Source organism: Curcuma longa, chromosome 4 (assembly GCF_044706935.1).
Source record: "Curcuma longa cultivar G26 ecotype Majalengka, Jawa Barat chromosome 4, ITB_CL_G26_1.1, whole genome shotgun sequence".
Taxonomy (NCBI): domain Eukaryota; kingdom Viridiplantae; phylum Streptophyta; class Magnoliopsida; order Zingiberales; family Zingiberaceae; genus Curcuma; species Curcuma longa.
Genome location: NC_133864.1, coordinates 19,225,710 through 19,248,422, shown reverse-complemented (window position 1 = coordinate 19,248,422; position 22,713 = coordinate 19,225,710). Strand labels below are relative to the sequence as shown.

General features: G+C 36.1%; 2 protein-coding genes across 2 annotated transcripts; one reads left to right on the top strand and one right to left on the bottom strand.

Moving 5' to 3' along the window:
• The first annotated feature begins 805 nt into the window (after positions 1-805).
• Positions 806-8,571, top strand: LOC141826224 (uncharacterized). Its single transcript, XM_074713475.1, has 21 exons — positions 806-1,030; positions 2,134-2,213; positions 2,385-2,471; positions 2,639-2,689; positions 2,779-2,896; positions 3,014-3,070; positions 3,166-3,230; positions 3,342-3,425; positions 3,508-3,558; positions 3,660-3,722; positions 3,815-3,861; positions 3,971-4,040; positions 4,133-4,195; positions 4,849-4,938; positions 5,013-5,051; positions 5,170-5,397; positions 5,485-5,570; positions 5,683-5,731; positions 5,814-5,894; positions 5,971-6,064; positions 8,103-8,571. The coding sequence occupies exons 1-21, from the start codon at positions 913-915 to the stop codon at positions 8,294-8,296; spliced, it is 1,815 nt and encodes a 604-aa protein (XP_074569576.1). The 5' UTR covers positions 806-912; the 3' UTR covers positions 8,297-8,571.
• Positions 8,572-9,464: 893 nt separating this feature from the next.
• On the bottom strand, positions 9,465-21,483 carry LOC141828159 (putative GABA transporter 2). Its single transcript, XM_074715530.1, has 7 exons — positions 21,324-21,483; positions 20,968-21,198; positions 20,796-20,893; positions 15,811-15,997; positions 14,876-15,006; positions 10,207-10,443; positions 9,465-9,993 (listed from the first exon to the last, which is right to left on the bottom strand). The coding sequence occupies exons 1-7, from the start codon at positions 21,439-21,441 to the stop codon at positions 9,604-9,606; spliced, it is 1,392 nt and encodes a 463-aa protein (XP_074571631.1). The 5' UTR covers positions 21,442-21,483; the 3' UTR covers positions 9,465-9,603.
• Between the last annotated feature and the right edge of the window lie 1,230 nt (positions 21,484-22,713).

Below are 22,713 nucleotides of genomic sequence, written 5' to 3'. Positions count from 1 at the left end.
GTCACATGGTGTACTAATCCTACATCTGGCATTTTTTTTCTCCAAAAGAGTACTTGATTTTTAAATTTTTTAAAAAGTGACACGCCTAATTCTTAGAATACTCTTTTTGTCTATTTCAATTCTAAATTTAAATAAAAAATAAATTTTTTATTTAAATCAAATCAAACTAAATCAAAACAAATCAAATCAACTAAAATAAAAACAAAAACTTAATTATTTTATCAAAGAATTTCATACAAAAAGACCTCAATTTATTTTTTAAAAACTACATAATTAAATTCATTATGATTTTTTAAATTTATCCATATTTTTATTTTTAATTTTAGAGGTTTAATAAAATATTTAAAAAGATTAATAAAAAATTAAAAAAATCTTTTTTATTTTTAATATTTGATTACAAGAAAATAAAAATTGAAATAAAATAAAAACTTAATTATTTTATCAAGGATTTTAATTCAGATTTATATCAAATTAATAGTATTTACTCTTTAATTTATTTATATAATTTTTTTAAATTTATTAATAAATTTTAATCAAAAGACATTCGTAACTTTAAAAATATTTAATTTTATTCGAAATTTTATATCAAACTGAGTGCACTATTTGAAAACCGGGTGCCGTAGGACATGTATTATTTATTTATTATATATATATATATATATATAATTTATGATTTTAGGAAGATATTAAATGATGGAACCGACGGGAGGGAGGGTTTTGGGTCGCTTGAACTATTTAATCCCCGCCTCCGCAGCCTCCTCGCATCGTCTTCGGCGACTCCGAACTTTTACGAAGCGCAGGGAAGAAGAGATTTGATAGAGGGACGAAGAGCGAGCGCGGAATCTTGGACTCGTCTGCTTTTCCTCGTCTCGTGCTCCTTCGATCGGGTGCGGATTTCTCGTGGAAAAGAAGATGAGATACGTGTTGGTGACCGGGGGAGTAGTGAGCGGATTGGGGAAAGGGGTGACGGCGAGTAGTATTGGGGTCCTCCTCAAGGCATGCGGCTTCCGCGTTACCTTAATAAAGATCGGTACTTGCCTTTCTCTTCCCCCTCAAATCGCCCGAACATGTTACCTGGATATGTGCATCTCAAATGGTGGCGCTTACCGGATCGCCTCCTTTTTCCCGTTATTGCTATATCTTCTGGGAAGAAACTGGATGTTCTTTACGAGTTTTGCATGCGACATGCATATCACCTTTGACTGCTTTTGTTTGATCTATCTGTCCGCTCTTCTTTTTGGAAGAACTCTTTTTCGTAAATGAGGTTCATTTGGGGTGTGATTATCAATAGCAATAAACGGGAACCGCGATTTGGCCCGTGCTTTCCTTGTCGTGTTCCTGTAGTCGGGCTTTGTTTGCTAATCCATCCAGAACTTAGTTTTTTTTATCTTGTAGATTTTTCGGAAAGTTTTTTTGTCTGGATGTGGATGTAGGGTTTCTCAAAAGTGGTCTTGTATTTATCCCTAATGGTCGTGTTACAAATTTGTTTTTACGGATTTTCGTATTTTCATCCGTCACGGTGATAAATGTCAGACTTTTTTTTTTTTTCAGGCAATCGATTGGCGCTTTTACCATTCCAGTGGCACGCTTTTTCATTCTTTATTTACTGCCGACACCTTATTCTTGGATTTACTTTGACCTTCTTTTGTTTCTGCATCACCTTTGTTTTGGATTTAACTCTGTTGATTTATTCGCACTTTAGATGCTCGAGGACACGCAAATAATCCTTTTGATGCTATAAAGTTCCCTTAAAATGGAAAAGGGGTTAAGGGGTCAATCCAATGGCGACATAAATAATTTTTAATGTTTGCTTCGCTTGCCCACTTTCACTAAGGACTTTTATGATTTCTTTGCGGTCAACCAGGAGAAATGGATCCGACTGACTTTAGTCTTTCCCGTTTACTGGAGGAAATAAACTTTCACGATCTTCGTAGGCATCTTCATTTCAACTTTTAATTTTCAGTTTGGGTTAAAAGTTTTTCATGTGCTATTAACTTTTTAGTTAACAACTTTATTGATACTTACTACGAAAAGATCTTTAACTATCATCTTTTTTTTTGGTTTTATGCTACTTGATTCCTTTACTATGCCCGTGTTCTCTTCTGCTTGTTGCTGATAATTGAACCTATGCAGATCCTTACTTAAACACCGATGCTGGAACTATGTCTCCGTTTGAGCATGGGGAAGTATTTGTCTTAGATGATGGTGGCGAGGTAAAACGTTTTCTATGTTCACATATGCCTTCTACACTTAGTTTAACACTAAGGATTTAGTGATACAGTAGCCTTTCCTAATGGTAACTGGTTGTCAAATATGAGCACAACTTTATTTTTCTAGATATTACAGTTGATATTCTTCTACTTTTGCTACTTTCTTGTTTGAAGGTTGATTTGGATCTTGGAAATTATGAAAGGTTCGTTGATATCACATTAACACGTGATAATAATATCACAACTGGGAAGATTTATCAGGTACTTATATAGTTATTGTTCTATATACAAGGTATACTGATTTATGTTAAGTTTGCAGGGTGAACACTGGTTTGCCTATGTCTCATCAAATTTTCCTTTCAGCATTTCATTTTTCTATTTGTAAGCTTATTATAGTTTAATTTGATTCCTGTCATGTTTGGTGGCAGTCTGTGATTGGTAAGGAAAGGAGGGGTGACTATCTAGGAAAAACAGTCCAGGTGCCAGTCTGCTTAGGAGCAAACTTTTGGTCATTGAAACTGTCGATGCTTTCTTAATCATCATCCCTGTCATCATTTCTTTGTTTTAGGTTGTTCCACACATTACAGATGCCATACAAGAGTGGATTGAACGAGTAGCTATGGTACCTGTGGATGGCAAAGAAGGACCAGCTGATGTTTGTGTCATAGAGCTAGGTGGAACTATAGGTAAAATGTTTTCCTTCAAGGTTTTCAAAAAGGGTGAATAAGACAATATGACAGATGTACTTGCGTTGAAGTTATATGTCATGAATGGGTAGTAATGGCAATACCCTGCCGATGCAGGCGATATTGAATCAATGCCGTTTGTTGAAGCTTTGGGTCAGTTTTCTTACCGTGTTGGTGAGCCAGCTTTACCTGCTACTGTTTATGATGTCTTTGACATTAGCTTTTTTTTAGTTGGAGGATATGATACTTTGTTATCCGTTCCTGTACAGGTCCTGGTAATTTCTGTCTGGTTCATGTCAGCCTTGTACCAGTATTAAACGTAGTTGGTGAGCAGGTAAAAATTAGTGCTACTCTGGTTGTCATACCCTAACTGATGCAAAATAATTAATAATTCCTAATATAGATAATATTTTATGATTTCAAATACATTTGTGCATCTATCTAGAAAACTAAGCCAACCCAGCATAGTGTTCGTGGTCTAAGAGGACTTGGATTGACACCAAATATTCTTGCTTGCCGCAGTGCAAAGGTTTTGTCATCCACTCTCTCCTCATTATGGTTCTCTCTTCATCAAGGTTCTTGATTATTGTTTATGTCATTGCTTTTGGCAGCCATTGGAGGGAAATGTTAAAGAAAAACTTTCACAATTCTGTCATGTCCCGGTATTTTAAAATTACCATGATGCTCTTTACTTAAAATCTTGATGTTATAAAAAGCATATTGCATAACCCTGGCTCTAATTGATGAACGGAACCTTTTGCAGGTATCAAATATTGTCACCCTTCACGATGTTTCTAATATTTGGCATATTCCTTTACTATTAAAGGTAGGCCCCATAATTCTCAATATCATGAGTTTCCAAGTTCTGCACACAGCTCTTTTAGCTGACAAAATATGTTCTTTAACATCCTTTTGCAGAAGCAAAAGGCACATGAAGCCCTCATAGAAGTTTTGCAACTTCAAGGGTTTGTATCTTGGACCCAAAAGTTTTAGTTTATTATTATCATCATATGCTCAGTTGCTAAGGTACCTTACTGGATTTCTTTCTGTCCCTTTGTTGTTTGATATATACAGATTTGCTAAGGAGCCTCAGTTGGATGAATGGACAAGAAGAGCAAATATCTGCGACACTCTGCAGGATCCTGTGAGTTTCTTTCTTCTGCTCAAATGTTTTTTCTCTAGTCTGCACTCGTGGGTCTTATTGATCACTGAATGAGTTTGTTATTTATTCCTTAGGTCAGAATTGTGATGGTTGGAAAATATACCGGGCTTTCTGATTCTTACCTCTCTGTCTTGAAGGTGAGATATATGACTAGTAAAATTGTACCATTTTGTTTCTTCATTAGATATTTTGTAATTTGTTATTGTCCAGTTCTTAAAACTGAAGAGCAAGTTCTGTTTCAGGAGTAATTGTTTCTGCTTATGTCCCTAGTGACTGCTTTAATCATTTTGAGTGCCTTTACTGTAATTAGTTGGCAAGAATTGGCAGGTTTGTGTCCTATGCCTCTTGGTTACCATGCATCTAGTGTATTATGAATCCTTGTTAATGACTCATCCTTTGGGGAAAGTTGCAGGTTTTTGTTGTATCTTGGTTATTATGTCTCAAGTGTATGATTATTTGTTAACAACTCATCCTTTGTTACTGTTTTCTGGGATCATTTGAGTGTAATAACTAATGTTTGTTTATTGACACGCATCTATCATACATGCATTTCAAACCTTTGTTTGCATTACTGATGGTAAAGCCCATGTAACTCCCAAGTCACAACTTTTGGTGATGGCTTGCAGTATCTTTTCCCACAATTAAGCTTCATAGAAGGATATAGCATCAGCAATACCAAGGAATCTACCACCTGAATAAAACACCAAGTTTTAAGCATCCAATATACCCGCACATGTTTTCTTGATGGATATTAACTTATTATTGATTAGCTTGTGAACCCTTTTATCAGGCACTTTTGCATGCTTCTGTTGCATGCCACAAGAAACTGATTGTTGATTGGGTAGCATCTACTGACCTTGAAGAAACTATGGAAAAAGAGGTTCATTTACCTTCTTGCCACTCTCATCCCTTTTTGTTCCATTGCTTTCTTTAATGTGCTTTTTTCTGATATAGGAACCTGAACTTCATAAAAAAGCATGGGATCTATTGAAGGTGAGTTGGTACTTCCTTGAAATTCTCAAATTTAACTCTAGATAAAAAATTTCCTTCTTTTTATGTGACAAATGTTTTGCTGTTTGTGTTCAATTATATGGACAATGTCTTGATGCAGGCAGCTGATGGCATTCTTGTTCCCGGAGGCTTTGGAGACAGAGGCGTGCAAGGAAAAATACTTGCTGCTAAATATGCCCGTGAAAACAAAGTGCCTTACCTTGGCCTTTGTCTTGGCATGCAAATCGCTGTGATTGAATTTGCTCGTTCTGTCCTGAAGTTACCTCATGCAAACAGTACAGAGTTTGTCCCTGATGCAAAGACACCATGTATTATCTTCATGCCTGAGGTAAATAAATGAGTCAGTCTTCATATGTTACTTTCAGCAGAATCGTCAAGATTCTGTTGCCTTACAAATCTTGGATTTGATCTGAAGGGCTCAAAAACTCATATGGGAGGTACAATGAGGCTTGGATCTAGGAGAACACATTTTGTGATCACCAACTGTAAAGCTGCAACGCTGTAAGCACAGATATTCTTGCTGACTTTTATTGCATTTTTCAAATTTAAATTTTTCATTTTTTTATTTCTTTCTGGGAATGAAAAAAACTGTTAATTTTTTCCTTTGGTGTAGGTATGGCAATGTCAATTTTATTGATGAACGGCATCGACACAGATACGAAGTCAGTTAAAATTTAAATCATATGACATTCTAGTATTATGTTGTATTACAAACACTAAATATTTGGATTCTGATTTTTACAGGTAAACCCAGATATGGTCCCAGAATTTGAGAAGGCTGGGCTTACTTTTGTTGGTAAAGATGAAACTGGAAAGCGAATGGAGGTGTGCAGAAGATGATTCTCACATTCAAATGTTTCTTCAAATTCTGCTTTGTTATCTGTTACACTCTTTGATGTAGATTATTGAGCTACCTGATCATCCGTATTTTATTGGAGTACAATTTCATCCAGAATTCAAATCTAGACCAGGAAAACCATCTGCTCTTTTCTTAGGTAACTCCACATCTAGAAATTTTCTGGTAATATTGTCGAATGAGTTCTGAATTGAGAGTTTTATGGATTCCATGTGTTTTTCTTTTGGCAATTCACAATTAACACTTTTTCATTCAGAACTGTTTAATGAGAAAGCATGTATTCACATTAGGCAATGGCTTTATGTATTTATGTTGAGATTGGATTTGTGTTCATGGACATATATCGAGTGTTCGACAAGGGTTTATAGGTAGCTAGCCAATGGCCAATTTTTCTCATTCTATCTTTTGTTTGAAAAAAGAACACACTATTTTCTCTCTTTTTTTTGGCCTCTTTGATATTTTTCTCCTATCTTCATTGCATTACTATGTTTTTAGTAGCTTGTCTATCAGGGATGCAAATGTCTGAGGTCATGTTCTTTGTGCTTGACACTTGCTACTTGCCCCTTTATTGTACAGCTGCCACTCTTGTTAGTAATAACTAATAAGAATATAAATGCAAAAATTGATTGCTTCCCTAAGTTGACAATCAACTCCGATAATTAGTTGTTAACCTCCCATAGCATTTACAGATACAGGATTTTATCTTTGAAATTCAAATTCATTGGATGTGCATAAGATATGAATTAAAAAACTTTGGATGTGCAAAGTTGTACTGTTATGCAACTCAGCAGATCCGAATTAGGTCTCATTTTCTATTTTAGTGAGAGTAACAGTAGAAAGGTCTGATTTGATTTTGGTTGATTTCTTGAGCATGTCTTTGAAGTCCTAGGAGATAAATAATGCAATCAAAGTCCCAGAACTCATAAGATCCGATAGGAATCAATGAAAATCATGACATTTAGTTGAATTAAGTGAGAACAAGTGGAAACCTAGGTGCAATGTGTCAGAGGAGCAGTGACAGCAAACAGGAGCATCAATGAGGAATAGCGATTCAGTGTGAGAGACTTGTTGCTTGCACAAGGTGTGATGGAGCTCCTGGTCAAGGGTGAGGGAGGGTGAGGTAACCTCTAGTTTGTTGAATGCTGATTGCCGAGGTGAGGATGTGCATTGTCACAGACAGTAGGTGGGGGAGGTGAACTGGGTCATTAGGCTTCTGGTATTAAATTTATATTAGCGTTTGATACTTTGATTATATTACATATAAATTAGTATCTTTTATTATAAATTAGTATTTCAGGGAAAAATTGTCATTAAAGCCATATTGATACTAACATAAAATAGTTTACTCATTACAATTAGCATTTTATAAAATAAATGAAATATTTAATTCAAATGACAAATATTAAACAGATTTAATTTAAATATTCGTATTCATGATAAGCTAATACAAATATTTTTTTACAAAGATATTGTATTGATTCATGAAAAAGTTGGATTTGCTTAATATAAGCAATTATTAACGCATACATAAAGAATAGGGAAATTGTTAGGACTGTTTTGATTCATGAGTTTCATGATTAATATTTATGAAGAATTTGTTGCCTCATTATAAGGTAGGATCGACTTTATTTATTGTTCTCAACTTCTTATGTCATCGTAAAATTGATAGATTTTTGGTGAAGCATAATGGTTATCCTTGTTGGAATTTTTGAACCTTTTCTTGTCCTGTCGATACTGATACAAATATGGATGTTAATTCAACAAACTAGCTTTTCAGCCTTTTTTTTGACACTATTAGATACCAGATGCCTCTGACTCTGGAACAACCAATAAATCAGTTTCACTGATTTGTTGCAAATTCTTGAATTATTATGTTCCATAATAACAAAACTAACATGGACTGAATTGTGTGCCTCTGAAGGATCAATATATGATATGACGTGTCTTTTACTGTAATATTCCATCATTCAGGGTACGAGGCGATGGCCTCCAATATTTTCACTCTACTGCTTTGTTGTGATTTCTGTTGCAATTTGTTTCCCACCTTGATTTTTTTTCATGTTTTCTTTGGAAATTGGATTCCCTGCTCTTAGATATATGACTCAACTATACTAACGGAAGTACTGTTTTCTGTAATTTGTCTCATTTCAATGTTTCTTTCATGAAATGTTTGACAGGACTAATCGCTGCTTCGTGCGGGCAGCTTGGTTCGTTGCTAAGAACTATTCATTCTGAAAACACGACACTAAGATTCCATTTAACCGATGGTCCCAGGGCATCCGAACCTTGCCAGCATGGTAATTTAAAGGAACATAGCAATGGCCTAGCAAATGGAATCTACCATGCGGATGACAACTGCCCGCATGAGTGAATCTTGGGCCAATTAACTTGTGATGCTTTGCGAGCCAGTGAGTGTGGTTTTGCCATTTTGGCCACCTCAAGTTTTCTTTCATCTCCAAACTACTCCACTGTCAGTCGAGGAAGGAGAAGCTTCCCAACGGAGGGACCATGGGAGAGGCATGGTGTTGTTCCAAGGTTTTAGTAGGGAACAACCTTTTCTTGTTGCATTGAGGTTTTGCATCTTGCAGGTCTTTATAGAATGGTTTCTGTTTTATGGTGTTGCACCTCAAGTTATATTTTATCTGAACAAAACTATAATTATATTCTTTTTCACTCTTGTCGCTCACAGAATTATGTTCAAGTAAGCATACCTTAGTCTTGTCGAAAAATGAAAGGTAAGGGACCTTACTACCATCCTTTCCGTGGAATGGCTTATTTTGATTCCTAAATGTACCAAAAACTGTAACAAGGATCAAGTTTTGGTGATGTAGGAACTCATTAAATATCGTTGTATAACCGTGGTTAGCTTTTAATTTCCAGCGGCTTCACCGACTGTAGTGTACTGTCGTTGTCTTTATATATATATATATATATATATATATATATATATATATATATATAATTCAAATGTCTGGATTTTGTTTGCCTGACGAATCTGCCGCCTCCTGCTCTCTCGAATCACTGATGGGGCAATAGATCGAGCGATCTCCAGTCTAGAGGTGTCAAAGCATTTGTTAACTATTTGCTCAAATTCCAAGTGTCTAGGATAAACTTTTGTCCGTAGTGTCGATTATAAAGCTAACCGTTATAATTTGGAACAGAAGATCGAAAATGTAATCTACACGAAAAAAAAACCAAATTTTTGCCTTGGTATTATAAATTTGGGCTTCCTTCCAATTTGCACCTTCTTTGCTTTTTCTTTTTTATCATTATCCAAAAAAAGAAAAAACTTGATAAGTTCAACTGAGTCAATATTTCAATTATAACATATGCAAAATAATTAATGGTAAATTAATTAAGTTTGTTTTGTGTACCATGTTGGGTGATATGTATAAATTATACTCTGAATTTATTTGATAAATGAATCAGGAGAGAGAAGATTATCTATCTTCAGAATCAATAAGGTGAAGCCCGAATTTACCTTCAGAATCAGTCGGGTGATGATTAAAAAAACTCTTTCTATTGCAGTCAAAGCACATATAATAGTTATCTCAACAATTATTCACAGTTCCAAATTTAATTGCAAAGAAATCCAAGGGATTTTGGTACACAATTGAGAAGGCAGAACTGGAGCTGCGAACTTTCCTGATTAATGTACACCTGAAGTTTTATTCCTCATCAATTCACTACATCATTGCTGAACAGCTTGAAATGGTGGGCATCAAGAACCATCTTCCTGATAGACGCAAATGCGCCCATCATTCCCACTCCAGTGAAGACAATCATGATGAAGATGTTGAGCCAGTGCACTGCCGAGCGTTTTGAAGCGCCAATGGTGATGTTGTATAGCAGCATGGGGAGAATGAAATCCAGAGGAATGAAACCAATCGCACCTACAACAGCAACAATGTCCCCGAAGAATGGTAGCATCGCAGCCATGAATCCACACAAAACCATGTAGATAGTTCTGAGGATCAACCGAGGCACAAGGTTTCTCTTTGAGAACTTGCTTTGCTTGATGTCAGCTGTGTTCTTCTCCAATATCTCATAAGCAACTTGGGCGTACACCTAGAATTTGAACATCAACATGCCAAAGCATTAATGACTTTCTAAATCTGTTTGACTTCGCCTTCAATATTTGAAGTAAACATAAATGTGACAAATGGGCATTTTCGAATCAAGACATCTTTGTTCCTAGAATTAAGTTGCTTCTAGTTATAAACCATCAATGGACAATAAGCTTTGAAAGAAAAGGGGCAGTTTGATTGCTCTTAGTCTTACCAAGCCAATAGCAAATAACTGAAGGAGCACGCAGATGACTCCAAGGGCAAGTAACCATGTAGGGACCAAGGAAGGTCCTGTGTCTGGCGACAAGCTGTTAAGAACATTGGAGTTTACTATGTTCCCGAATGCCCAGTAACCAGACACTGCAGTCGAGTAGAATGAGAAGAAAGCAACTGTGTAACACAACGTCAGGCCTTTCACCATCTTACCAGTGGCTGGTGGCGCCAAGGTAGCCTACGATTAGGCAAGAAGGATGATTAGGGCTAAAAAAGTGGAAAGGATTGGCTTGAAGATCAACTAGACATGAAAATAATGAATATTAAGTGATTAACATTATAGCTAGTAAGGATGCAGTATATAGTTATCTAGGAAATAGTAACTCAAGCTAGTTTTCCGATTTGAGCACTTCTTGTTTTTTCTTCAAAAGATAAGATTAATCACAAAGTCTGATCACATTTTTCCCTTCATATATAAAGCTAAAATAGTAAATGTCCTAACATAAGCTCTAGATAGACCCAAAATTTGAGATGATATGTACAGTGCAGTGTGCACTGTATTCTGCATTTTTTTTCTTGATTTCTCAAGGCTTTCATTATCAACAAACTGTTAGCCATCATAAACCTGATGAGAAAGGAAAGGCAAACCAGTCTCAGCCAAACACTCAATCGTAAGCAAGCACTACAAACAGTCGGTGAAAAAAGTTTGTATGAGTGGATAAAGTATTTTGATATAAAAAGTTCATAAGGTGTAGGTTGCATGTCACATCGAATGACCTAACAACGTAGGAAATTGGGAAGAATTTGATTTGATTGGAGTTTGAATTTCAAGTAAAGAATAGTCTGGTGCACAAAACTCTTACCAATATGGGATCTCGAGAAAAAGTCGAATCATATTAGATCTATTGTATGCAACCTTACCCTGCATTGTAAGAGGTTAATTTTACGATTCAAACTCGTGACCACAAGATTACATGACAACAAATTTACTATTGTGCCAAGGCTCCCCTTTAGAGTTTGAATTTCAAGTGTAGAAAAATAATTTTAATTGTTTAGTAGTTTGTCTTGCTATATTTTATTTTGAATAGTAAATTAATTTGAGTATTGTATTTTCCAATTTGTTTGTTTCATTTAGAGGAGTCAATTATTGTGTTGCCTAGTTTACTTATTTTTAATTTTTGTAAAATTTAATCAATAAAAGTAGTGTCATGTCAACTTAATAATCATCTTGCAATAAATAAAAAATTCACTTCATCTTCTCCATGTGAGAATCTTATCTTGCCATTAATCTCACATCTTTCATATTGTCTACAGTTATGCTCTCCTCCTGCACATCCACCCCATGTTGAATAGATCCAACTGCCAATCTAAGCCTTGAGTTATCGCTGTCCTGATGCCACCTTGGTCCGCCGCCTAGCCACCACTTCCATGTTGGATATATTCTAACATTATCTCGCCTCTGTGCCACTCAACTTCACTTGCATTGTTCTTTCCTATCTGCCACCATGTTAACATTGGTCCTAGATGCTCACGCGCCAAGTCAACATCAAGCAACAACTTCTACTTTGTGAGCTCTATCTTCACGACTTCTCTCTCTAATTGAATCATAAATCGGGATTAAATCTAGTTGATTAAAACAACAAGCTACCGCAGCAAACAATAAATAAAAAATAGAAAAAAGAGAGTAAAAAAATCCTATTTCTTTTGGATTTTATCCAAGGGTCATTTTTTGATTTGGGAAGGAGACTCATTATGTTAAAGGAATTCATAGAGCAATTGCAGCGCTAGAGAGGCTTGCATCAAGTCTGTTCCCTCATTGAAACTTTTGTTTTATTGAATTTAGTCAGCTAAGTTAATTTTTGTGCATTTATCATTTTTTCACATACCATCTATTCTTGCCTATTCAAAAAAAAATGTCATCTCACCTTTATTTTTTTAGTTTCCTTCATGTTCCATCATCATTTCTATTCACTTAGTTTTCTACTTTATCCATCATCATCTTTATTTATTTGTTTCCTTGATTATGGTGTTACTTATTTTTATAATCTTCATTACCTGTCAAATCTCCAACATCAGCCATGATGAGAAACTCCACCATCAGAGAGGTAGATAGTAGGTGTGAACAAGTGGAACATGAGTTTAAGAGCCTATGATCTAGCATGAAAAACCTAGAACAGTTTAGAGATTATGTTGCTAGTGTAATCGACAAGCTAGTAAAAGCTAAGAGTCTTGATTCAGTAGATCATACATCTCATGTAGCCTCATAACAATCACCTAGGCATCATTTGCATCATGTTTAGTATTCTTTTATGGAAGAAGATGATTTTTCCAACCTTCATACCTAACCTAGACATGTGCCTGACACAACCTTATTGGTTATACTTGAAGCACCTAGCTTCAATGATCAATTGCACTCAAACATATTCCTCAATTGAGTTATTGAACTCAAAGATTACTTGTGACTAGTACAATATAGCTCAAACTGAACGAGCATGATTTACAAAGATAAAACTCCGACTGACCAAGTGTCCAAGACAACTATGACACCACGAATCAAGCTCATCACAACCGAGTAGAAATGAAGTGCAAGCCGATGAAGAAGCACATCCCCACATAGTTCAAAAATCAACAAAATGCCAAGTGAATCAACTTGGAATATCATCCATAAGTGAGATCAAATATTAGGACTTGAACATGCATTGCAAATCTAAACTAGACTCTAGAGATATGAATTTTGTTTTACATTTATCTTAGACTAAATGGAGCCACAACTCTATCGTAGTAGTGGTAGATCAATTCTCGAACATTTTATTTTATGTTATAAGACTAATGATGCCTCACAGATAGTTGATAGTTAAGTTGTTCTTTAGGGATATTGTTAGACCGCATGGATTGCCAACATCTATAGTTTTAGATAGGAATGTAAAATTTATCACATATTTTTGGAAAACCATATGGAAGCTATTTAGGGGCCCAACTTAAATTTATATTTGCTTTCCATCTATAGACTGGGCAAACCAAGGTTGTCAAACACTGTAGAAAACTTGCTTAGTTATTTAATGTGGAAAAACTAAGTATTGGGGATTCCATTCTATCACTTGACGAATTTGCTTACAAGAATTTAGTAAATTGGTCTAGTGGTTGCAATTTATTTGAAATCATATATAGGCCAAAAGTTCAATAGCTAGTTGACTTGATTCCTTCAATTCATATGAAAGATTCATTTCAATGTCAGCAAAAAAATTGCATTGAGTAATGAAATTTATAAAATTCAAGTTGATGTGCATCGTAAACTTAGACTACAATGTAATAAATTATATGCTTGTTTGTATCTGTTCCAAATATTTCCCTAAACTTGTTCAAGAAGCTTTATGCTCGCTTCTTTGTTCCCTTTCAAATTATGAAAAAAAAGTTCTTATGTATATGTTATTGACCTATGAGCTAATTAGAACATCAGTCTAATTTTCATATCTATTATCACATTCAACCCTTCCTATTTATTTGTTGCTTTGCATATAATAAAGGTGTCAATGATGTGTTGCCAAGCATGGCAAGGGCCCGGCCAATCCGTTTAGCTACCGTGCCATGTTGGGCACAACATGTCGTATCATGGGTCATGCCAAGCATAACTCGTGACATCACATCCGCTCGCCTAACACATGCACAAACCTGATTGACCTATGCCCGCATCATCTAAGCCTGGGCTCACTCAATAAAAAAATTCAAAATAATAAAAAATAAATTATATATAAAAAGTTAGAAAATAAAAAATTAGGTTCTTAAAATTTTAGGTATATGTAGGATTTTTTTAGGAATTATTTTGGATTTTGTGAGGTTAATTTGGTAGTTTTAAGTTGAAGATGACCAAAAAATCGCTAAAATAAGTCATTTTTTAAAAATTAAGATTTTTTTAAAACTACCCCTAACCCTCTAATCTGACTTGGTCAGACCTATTGTCTTCCGGACCTAACATGGCATGACATGGATTTTAGTGGGTTGTGACAAGGCACGATCTGGAGCACGTTGAGTTGCATGTTGGGCTGGACGAGTCACGAGCAACCTGACCCATTTGATACTTCTAACTTATAGGTCATGCTCTATCAATGTTGGTTCCTACCTTCCACTGCACAACTCACTTCTCAGATTAAGCATACTTTGGATTCTTAAATAATGATATCCCCTACCGGAAGAATCCAAAGATAGTAGGTTTATTGAAAAAGACTTTTGAAAGTTTACAATGCTTGGATTTCTGAGGATGAACTTCAATATCTTACTCCTCCCGAGCTTTTGAATGACCAATAGACCAATCCATAGAGCCGCATCTCCCCACTTGACAAAGTCCAGTTCTTCTTGGTAGGGGAGAATGATGTAATTAGAAAGGATTCTCTTTTGTTTGCTATATTTTATTTTGGATAGTCAATTAGTCGGGTTGTGTTTTTCAATTTACTTACTTTAATGATGGAAGCCAATTAGTAAGGATTATTGTGTTTCCTGATTTGCTTATTTTCCAGTGTTTTTAAAGGTAGTATAGTGTCAACGCAAAATTATCTTGAAATTAATAAGAATTTTATTTTATATTCTGTGTAAGAATCTTTATTCTGTATGAGGTTATGTTTATAATTACACTATGTCAATATATAAGATCCATTTGCTAATGGCGCACTGTGTACCTGAATTTCTGGCAATATCCCATTTCCATAAAGAGAAGCCAAAATGGAGATGGATGTGAAAGCCTCATATGTACGCTGAACATTCGAGGAGCCCAATGAATAGTCTTTTTCAGGAGCATTTTTGGAGTAACCTGAGAAAAGCAAACAACAAGAGTTATATGGACATGCAATTTAGTTTTCTGGTTCAAAAGTTATTATAAAGCAAAGTAAAAGTGTTGGAAGTAGCAAATACTCTTAGGAAGATAGCATTTTGAGAAATTTGTTGGGTGCATGATTTCTCCCTTCAGTGTTATTGATCAATCAGTTAAAAGGTTCTAACTAAATAATTTGAGTATTATTTATAGTTAAAGTAATTATTGCAGTCAAGCATGTTAACTGTTTTAGGGGATATAACAGTGTGCCATTAAGAAATCTTGAACTCAATTTCTCAATTTGCTGCAGTATTGATCAAATTACAGATCTGAGTCTCAATCACTATACTTAATCAATATTTGGATCCACCAGATTTAAAAATTGCTAGAGCCAACCAAGTTTGATTGATGCTATCATATGTGTTACGCTTCATTAAAGAAAAACATCAAGCCTTTAAGCAGCTGAAGAATAAGATTGTATACAAAATTCAGTGTGATAAAACAAAACAAAGTACCATTTAGATGTTTCAGCATGTGTGTAGTTCAAAGAAATTCAGTTCGTTAAAAATAAGGATTTCAAGGTTAACAGCAGTCCTACTAGAATGTGCAGTGTGAAAGTTCAAGTCAATATGCCTTTGTAGTTAGCTATCACTTTAATCCTTTAAATCTTAACCTTGGTCTTCAGTTGGAAATGGAAGAATATATTCTTTGCACTCCATTATAATTATAAATGTTCCTTTATATGGAAGGGTGACATATAAGAGGGGTTAAAGAACAAGAAAGAGAATTCAGGTTGAAAATAACCTGCATAAATACAGCCCCCTGTGACGAGACCACTATATGCCAAGCTTAAAATTACCGAGGCTAGGTTGATATGCCGAAGGGAATGGAAAGAAGGTATCTGAGATAGAAGTATCAACACAACTGTCACCATGATGATAAAATGATACAACCTCAAGGGACCACCAGGAGATAGATTGGAGTACATAGTCTTCTCAGTCCAATAGTTCCATGAAACAAGGACAAAGTAGCGAAAAATGTTAGTAAAGCTAAACAGTTATGTCCTGAATGCTTGTTGACATAATTTAGAAAATTACTATATATCCAGGTAATTACTCAATACTAATCATGTGGCTACCATAAGTTAAGCATTTCTTGTTATTGATCACAACAAGATAAGCAAATTTCAATATTCTATGTTTCTTGGTTTAACAGCTGGACAGTGACCACTTGGTATCTAATAGATGTTAGTAGTGTTGGATTTCCTCAAAAGAAAGTGTTAGTTGTTGTCAATCAAACAAGGAATAGTTTTAGATTGGATGATGATTTGACTAAGTGATTGCCATTGGAATTTATCATTGTCAATCCAACCTTTTCTGATAGGAGAGTGAGCTTATCATGTAGTTAGTGGCTCAATTGACAGGGTCATCAATATGGCGATGCAGGTCACAATTAATAGACACACCCCTTCGGGTTTGTTAACAAACCCCTTCAAGTTTGTCAACGATCCCCTTCGGGTTTGTCAATGCACCCCTTTGAGTTTAGTCATTAGTAGCTTAATATCGCCAATCATTTAGTTACTCCTTCAAGATATCGACACATTTGCTCAAGAGAAGAGATTGTTGCTTGAGTTTTTTAGTGAACTGATCAAGAGGAGATAAGTGTTATTTATAAGGATGAATGGGTTTCCCACTTATTTATAAGGTCAAGGGGTGAACTGACATAGCTTGAAGGGGTAACACTTTTAAAATAAACCCTTACTTTTTGGGGTTGCATGACACAATGTTGCTCCTTATTTCGACATGTACAAGTGGGCAATTGCGTGTTTACAGTTATTTGATCGATGTGCAAGCTAGGGCATGATTATTTTATTAGAAAGTGAGCTAGGGGTGTGGCTGTCATTGTTTAGCGTGTGAATTAAGGAAGAGTGGGTTGCATGTTTAGCACACAATCCAAGGTCATATCTATCGCTCATTCTACACACAAGCCAAGGGTACATCCCCTAGATTGTTGCCATTCAATGCATAAGCCAAAGGAGCATTTAATGGATGTCGCTCAAAGGGTGTGTGAGATGTGAGGTGCACCCTTTTGATTTGACCCATGGAATAGTTGTTGGATCGAGATTACAGCTAGGGGGATGAATAGTCATTCACTTTTGTTTCATGATTGTGTCTACTATCAAGTTAGTGCACAGTTAAATACCAAAACACAAACAAGCAAACAAACAAATTGATATGCGCAATTTGGTCGCTTGGCCTGGAACAACAAATCATTTGGTTGTTCCATGTAGATCTCTTCCTTAAGTTCTCCGTTCAAGAAGGTTGTTTTCCATACCCATTTGGTGAATTTTAAGGCTGTGTATTAGTGATATTATAATCAACGTTAAACACTCTAATTGATGTGATCCTCATCACAAGTGAGCAGCTACTAAAATAGTTAAGACTTTGCTTTTTAATAGCCCTTGGCTACAAGTCGAGCCTTGTATTTATTGATTGACCCATCGGCCTTATACTTTTCTTTAGAATCCATTTATAGCCCAATGACTTATTATCTGATGGGAGACCTACTAATTCGCAAGTATAGTTTTGCATTATGGATCCTATTTTGTTATTTTCAACCTTCTTTTAGAATAGAGATTATAGACTCGACAATGCCTCCTCAACTATCTTAGTTCAATTTTTACCTTATAGATTAGAAAGGTCTGAACGTGCTACTATTGCTTGCATAATATATAGTTGACTATTTTGTGCTCGATTTTTTATTTGATATAAATCTAGTTCACAAACAATGCTCCAATCCATAAGAATCAATACACAATGACTATCATTAGATTAATTAATCGTAAGTCACTTTTCATTCTTAGATAAGTGACAAGGTTTAGGTACTTCTCCCTTGGCCAAACACTCTTATAGGAAGGCTTGTAGCCTTCCCATGACTCATAAGGAGTTTTGTCCCTATCATGGTGGAATCCCTTGTTCCGAATGTGGTTTGTTGAAAGAATAGTATTCCCCTATAAGATCTAAAGTAAATCTAAATTTATCAACATTGTATTCATCATCTCTTTTAGTGTGTAGTTCTTGTGTTTCACAAGGTTTAGTATCGTCAGCTAATATAACATCTTCTGTTACCACCTCTTAAAAATTGATCCTAGAAAATTTTGCCAATTTCTCCCTTGTGGAAGTTTGGTCCACAACAACCATGACAACTAATATCATATTAAATTTTTTGTTGGAATTTGACATTGCTGATCCAACTTTTTACAATCACACAAGTGAGCTCATTGGGTCGTTAGTGACCTAATCCAATAGGATTGTTATTGTTGCATTGTGGGTCATAACTAGTAGACACACCCATATGGGTTTGTCAACACACTCCTTTAGATTTAATTGTCACCGACTTAATATTGTAAGTTGTCGAGTCACTTCTTTGGAATATTGACATATCCTCTCAGGCGAGCTGTAACGTCGAGGTAAGGGTGTAACCCTTTATTTTTAAAATGATATTGCCCCACCCATATTCTTGCAATTTGTTGATAATCATTTTCCAAGATATGACAAGCTTCAACTCAAAACATGAATTCTCTAAATTTTGAGTCCTAGTGAACTTTCAACATCTTGAAACTCTTAAGAGTGGAGAAGAGGAGGAGAACTCAAGAGGATAGATTATTGCTTGAGTATTTTAGTGACTTGAGCAAAAGGAAGGGGGTCTTGTTTATATATTTATAGAGATGAAGGGATTTTCCTCAAGCTTGAAGAGGTGTGACACTTTTGGGAAAAAAAATTGTCGTCTAGGATTACACGACACAATGTTGCTCCTTGTTTCAAATGAGATTGGTGCATGAGCTAGGGCGCAACCATATATAGTCTTAGAACTCATTTTCGTTATCAACCCATCAATAATAACAGAAAAGCGGATTAACATATTTCTACACATATAAATTTCACATACATTAAACCAAACCCATAATGAATATCCATTAGATCACTTTATTGGGTTCAATCCTTAATGGCAATATCGTGTGTTATCAATTAACATATAAGCCCACTAAATGGAGAAATAAAATCTAACATGTAATTGATTGGTTGTTTTGATTGATCGATTGTATGTTCGATTATGAAATTGATTTAATTGAGCTCAAAAGTTAATTCTCTTATTAAATCAAATTCTTATCTAGTCTTTGCTTGTAGCCCATACTTAGGATTTAACAATTCTAACTTTTCGATCAGATTGGCACCCCTTATTGGCTCCATGATAATTAACATTCACACATACTTAAGTTAGTATTGCATTCATAGACCATGCTCATGTATGAGCACATGTCCTTGTCTAATTAAATCGGACAAACTCTTCATCACTCAAGTAGTTTCAGATATTAATTGCTTGTTCACCCAAGAAATTAATTTACAATGGTCAATTGAAATCAAGGTTCAAAATCTCAAGTCATGCTGAAGTTTCAGTCTTTGACTAGAAAGAACGATGCAATTTTTGTATCGTACCAATGTTTCAATATATGGTGTCGATAATGAATTGGAGTTGAAGAAAGGAGATGAAGTATAGAAAGGAGACATTGTCTATGTGAAGCATGATTTTAAATCTTGTATCATGTTGGGCGAAACAGTCAAAATGTATCATTCTGATAAATTACTAAAACTTGATACCACTCGGCACAAACAATATCTCCTTCCTTTACTTCGTCTCATTCCTTCTTCAATCTCTAATCTGTCATCGACACCCTACATTGAAGCATTGTCACAACAACAATATTTTTCCGGTCAAAGACTGAAATTACGACACAACTAAAGAGTTTGAGCCTTAGTATTGAGTGATATTAAATTTCGATGATTTACTGGAATAATACGTTTTGTCTGTTTCAACCGACACGGTATGAGATTTCAAACCATGATTGAAATAGCATATTCATATCCTTATTCATTAATTGATTACAAAAATTACTTTTCAACCACGATAGCAACTCATAACAAATTAAAATGAAATCCTTAGGTACACCAAAGAAAAACATGAAAAGTATAAAGGATGATATTATAACAACAATATTATAAATGAGACCATGGCAGTCTTCATCATATCCACAGGCTAAACCTTTTGTTTTTCATAGGAACAGAATGTTTGGCCAGCATGAGAGAATTATTAATATGCATTGCAAACTTACTTGAACACCACAATAATCACAGAATTTGGAGCATGCATTTGATTTTATGCAAATTCTGTCAAATAACACACAGGGAAGCAAGAGGAGGACGATTGATGAAAACTACCTATTGCAAGAAAATTAAGCAATATTGTCTGAATGATCGAAAAAATACCTACTATACTCATCAAATAAGGTAACTGACCATCCTCTGAAAAGAAAGAGTAACAACTGTCTGACCCATTCTTCATATTTTGATGAAAAGGGGAGGCAAAGCCCAATATGGTGTGTTTCATTCTTTCTCCTTTTTTAGCAGAAAAAAAAAGAAGATAAAAAGTCCCAACACCTATTTGACTCATCCTTTCTCCTTTGCATCCCTTAAAATACCAACTAGAAGCTGACAAATTATAAATGAATAAATAAGTCTTTAAAGTCAACTCAAGGAATTGTGCACGAGTTAGAACAAGCAGAAAGTCATTAAATATTGACTTCATCTATCAATATAAAGCTCAATTAGTTGGCAATGGCGTATGACTATAAAACAAGCACTTAGTTAACTCCCACAATATTTAACTACAAGACAAACAAAAAAAAAAGTCAGCAGAAGAAACGAAGGGAAAGTAACAGCAAAATTATCCACCTTGAGGCATTGTCCAGAGAGCAAAATGCATCCGATGGTTATTCCAGTGTTAACTGCCGACTGAAAGAAAACCACAAGGTAGAATATCCAACCAGATCCTACCGCACAAAAAGGGGTAAACAATAAGGAAAACAAGAGATCAAAAAAAAAAAAAGTTAAACTACACCTGTACCTAATAGATCGGCGGTGAGCTCTCGGAATCGGATGTGCCGCCGTCCTTGCTTCTCGCAGTGGTCGAGGACCTTGGACATGAGAGTATAGGCGTAGAAAGTGACGGCGCCAACGACCGTGAGAGACGCCAGTCCTAGGCACCAGCCGAGGCCCCGAAAGGCATAGGGCAGCGTCAGAATCGTCGGGCCCACGATGGCCGTCGTGAGGTGGAATCCGGCATGCCACCAGCTGCCTGTAAAACCAAGTTAAGAGACAGAGCGGACTAAGTTAATCCAAACTAAGGTGGAAACAATCACCAGCAGCGAGGGGAGAGAGAGAGTTCCTGTGTGTGGAGAGAAGCGGAGAAAAAGGTATCACCTTTGGATTCGAGGACAAAAGCAGCGCCGGCGTCGGCGGGGGCAACCCTGCCGGGGACCTCGAGGGTCGAGCCATGGACAGCGACAGAGTAGGAATTGTGTGAGCCTTCTTCTCCCATGGAGGACGAAACAGAAAGAAAAAGAATTGAACGGAAGGCCAAGTTTCCTCTGATCGACGTGCACCAATGCAATGCAATCGCATTGCTGCTATGTCATGCTCGTTTGCTACAGCTGTAAGACCAGGCCACAACCTTTTGTGCAGCGGGGTCCTCTTCGGGTCGGAGGGAGTTGAAACGGGTTGGGTAGTGCCATTTAGGATCCGAATCCAGAATTGTTGGGTTGGGCTTGCAGATAAGGGTGGCAATGGGGCGGGGCGGGGGCGGATTTGTCATTCCCATCCCCGCCCCCATCCCCGACCCCATCCCCGAACTCGTGGGTTCGGGGAATCCCCATCCCCGAACCCGCGGGGATTAAATCCCCATCCCCGCCCCCATCCCCGACTCTCAGGAAACAACAACAAGTGTTTTGTGAAACAAGCCTCAAGATCATTGGAGGCCACAAATTCCCCATCCGCGAACTCGAACCCCGACCCGAAACAACAAGTGTTTTTTAAAGAATCGGGGCGGGTTCGGGGATGGGGATAGTATTCCCATACCCGCCCCGAACCCGAACCCATACCCGAAAAAAACTCCGAACCCGAACCCATACCCGAAAAAACTCCCCAAACCCATCCCCATTTCGGGTTTTCCCCGCGGGGCCCCGAACCCGCGGGGAAAATTGCCACCCCTACTTGCAGACTCTTCTGCAAGTCTACTACATCGTAACCAACTCAACTTTACAGACTTGATTCTGGTAGTAGGAAGAAATTACGGCGATTATCAGAGGGCAAATGTAGATTTGAAAAAATTTCAAATTACTTATCATATTTGAAAAATGATCAAAAGACGATTTAGATAGTTTTTCCATTCTACTCCTTCCGTCAATATTACCTTTTAACATATCAATTTCTAATATATTTGAATCACATTTGAAATATTTAAATTTGAAAATAATTTTTGTGATTTAAATGCTTGCAATCTTAATAACTTTCTTTCTCCTTCTCTTCGTGCCTGACGCACTGATTTAGATAGTCTTTTCATTGTACTTCTTCCGTCAATATTACCTTTTCACATGTTAATTTCTAATACATCTGAATCACATTTGAAATGTTTAAATTTGAAAATAATTTTTGTGGTTCAGATGCATGTAGCCTCAATATTTTTTTCCTCCCTCTCTTCGCACGTGTAAACCTAATATCTTCTATGTTAAATTGCCGAATGTAAAAATTTGACACTCTATTTTAGTTGACGATATCGTCCCATTCCAAAAGCGTTCGTAAGTATTTTCTTGTG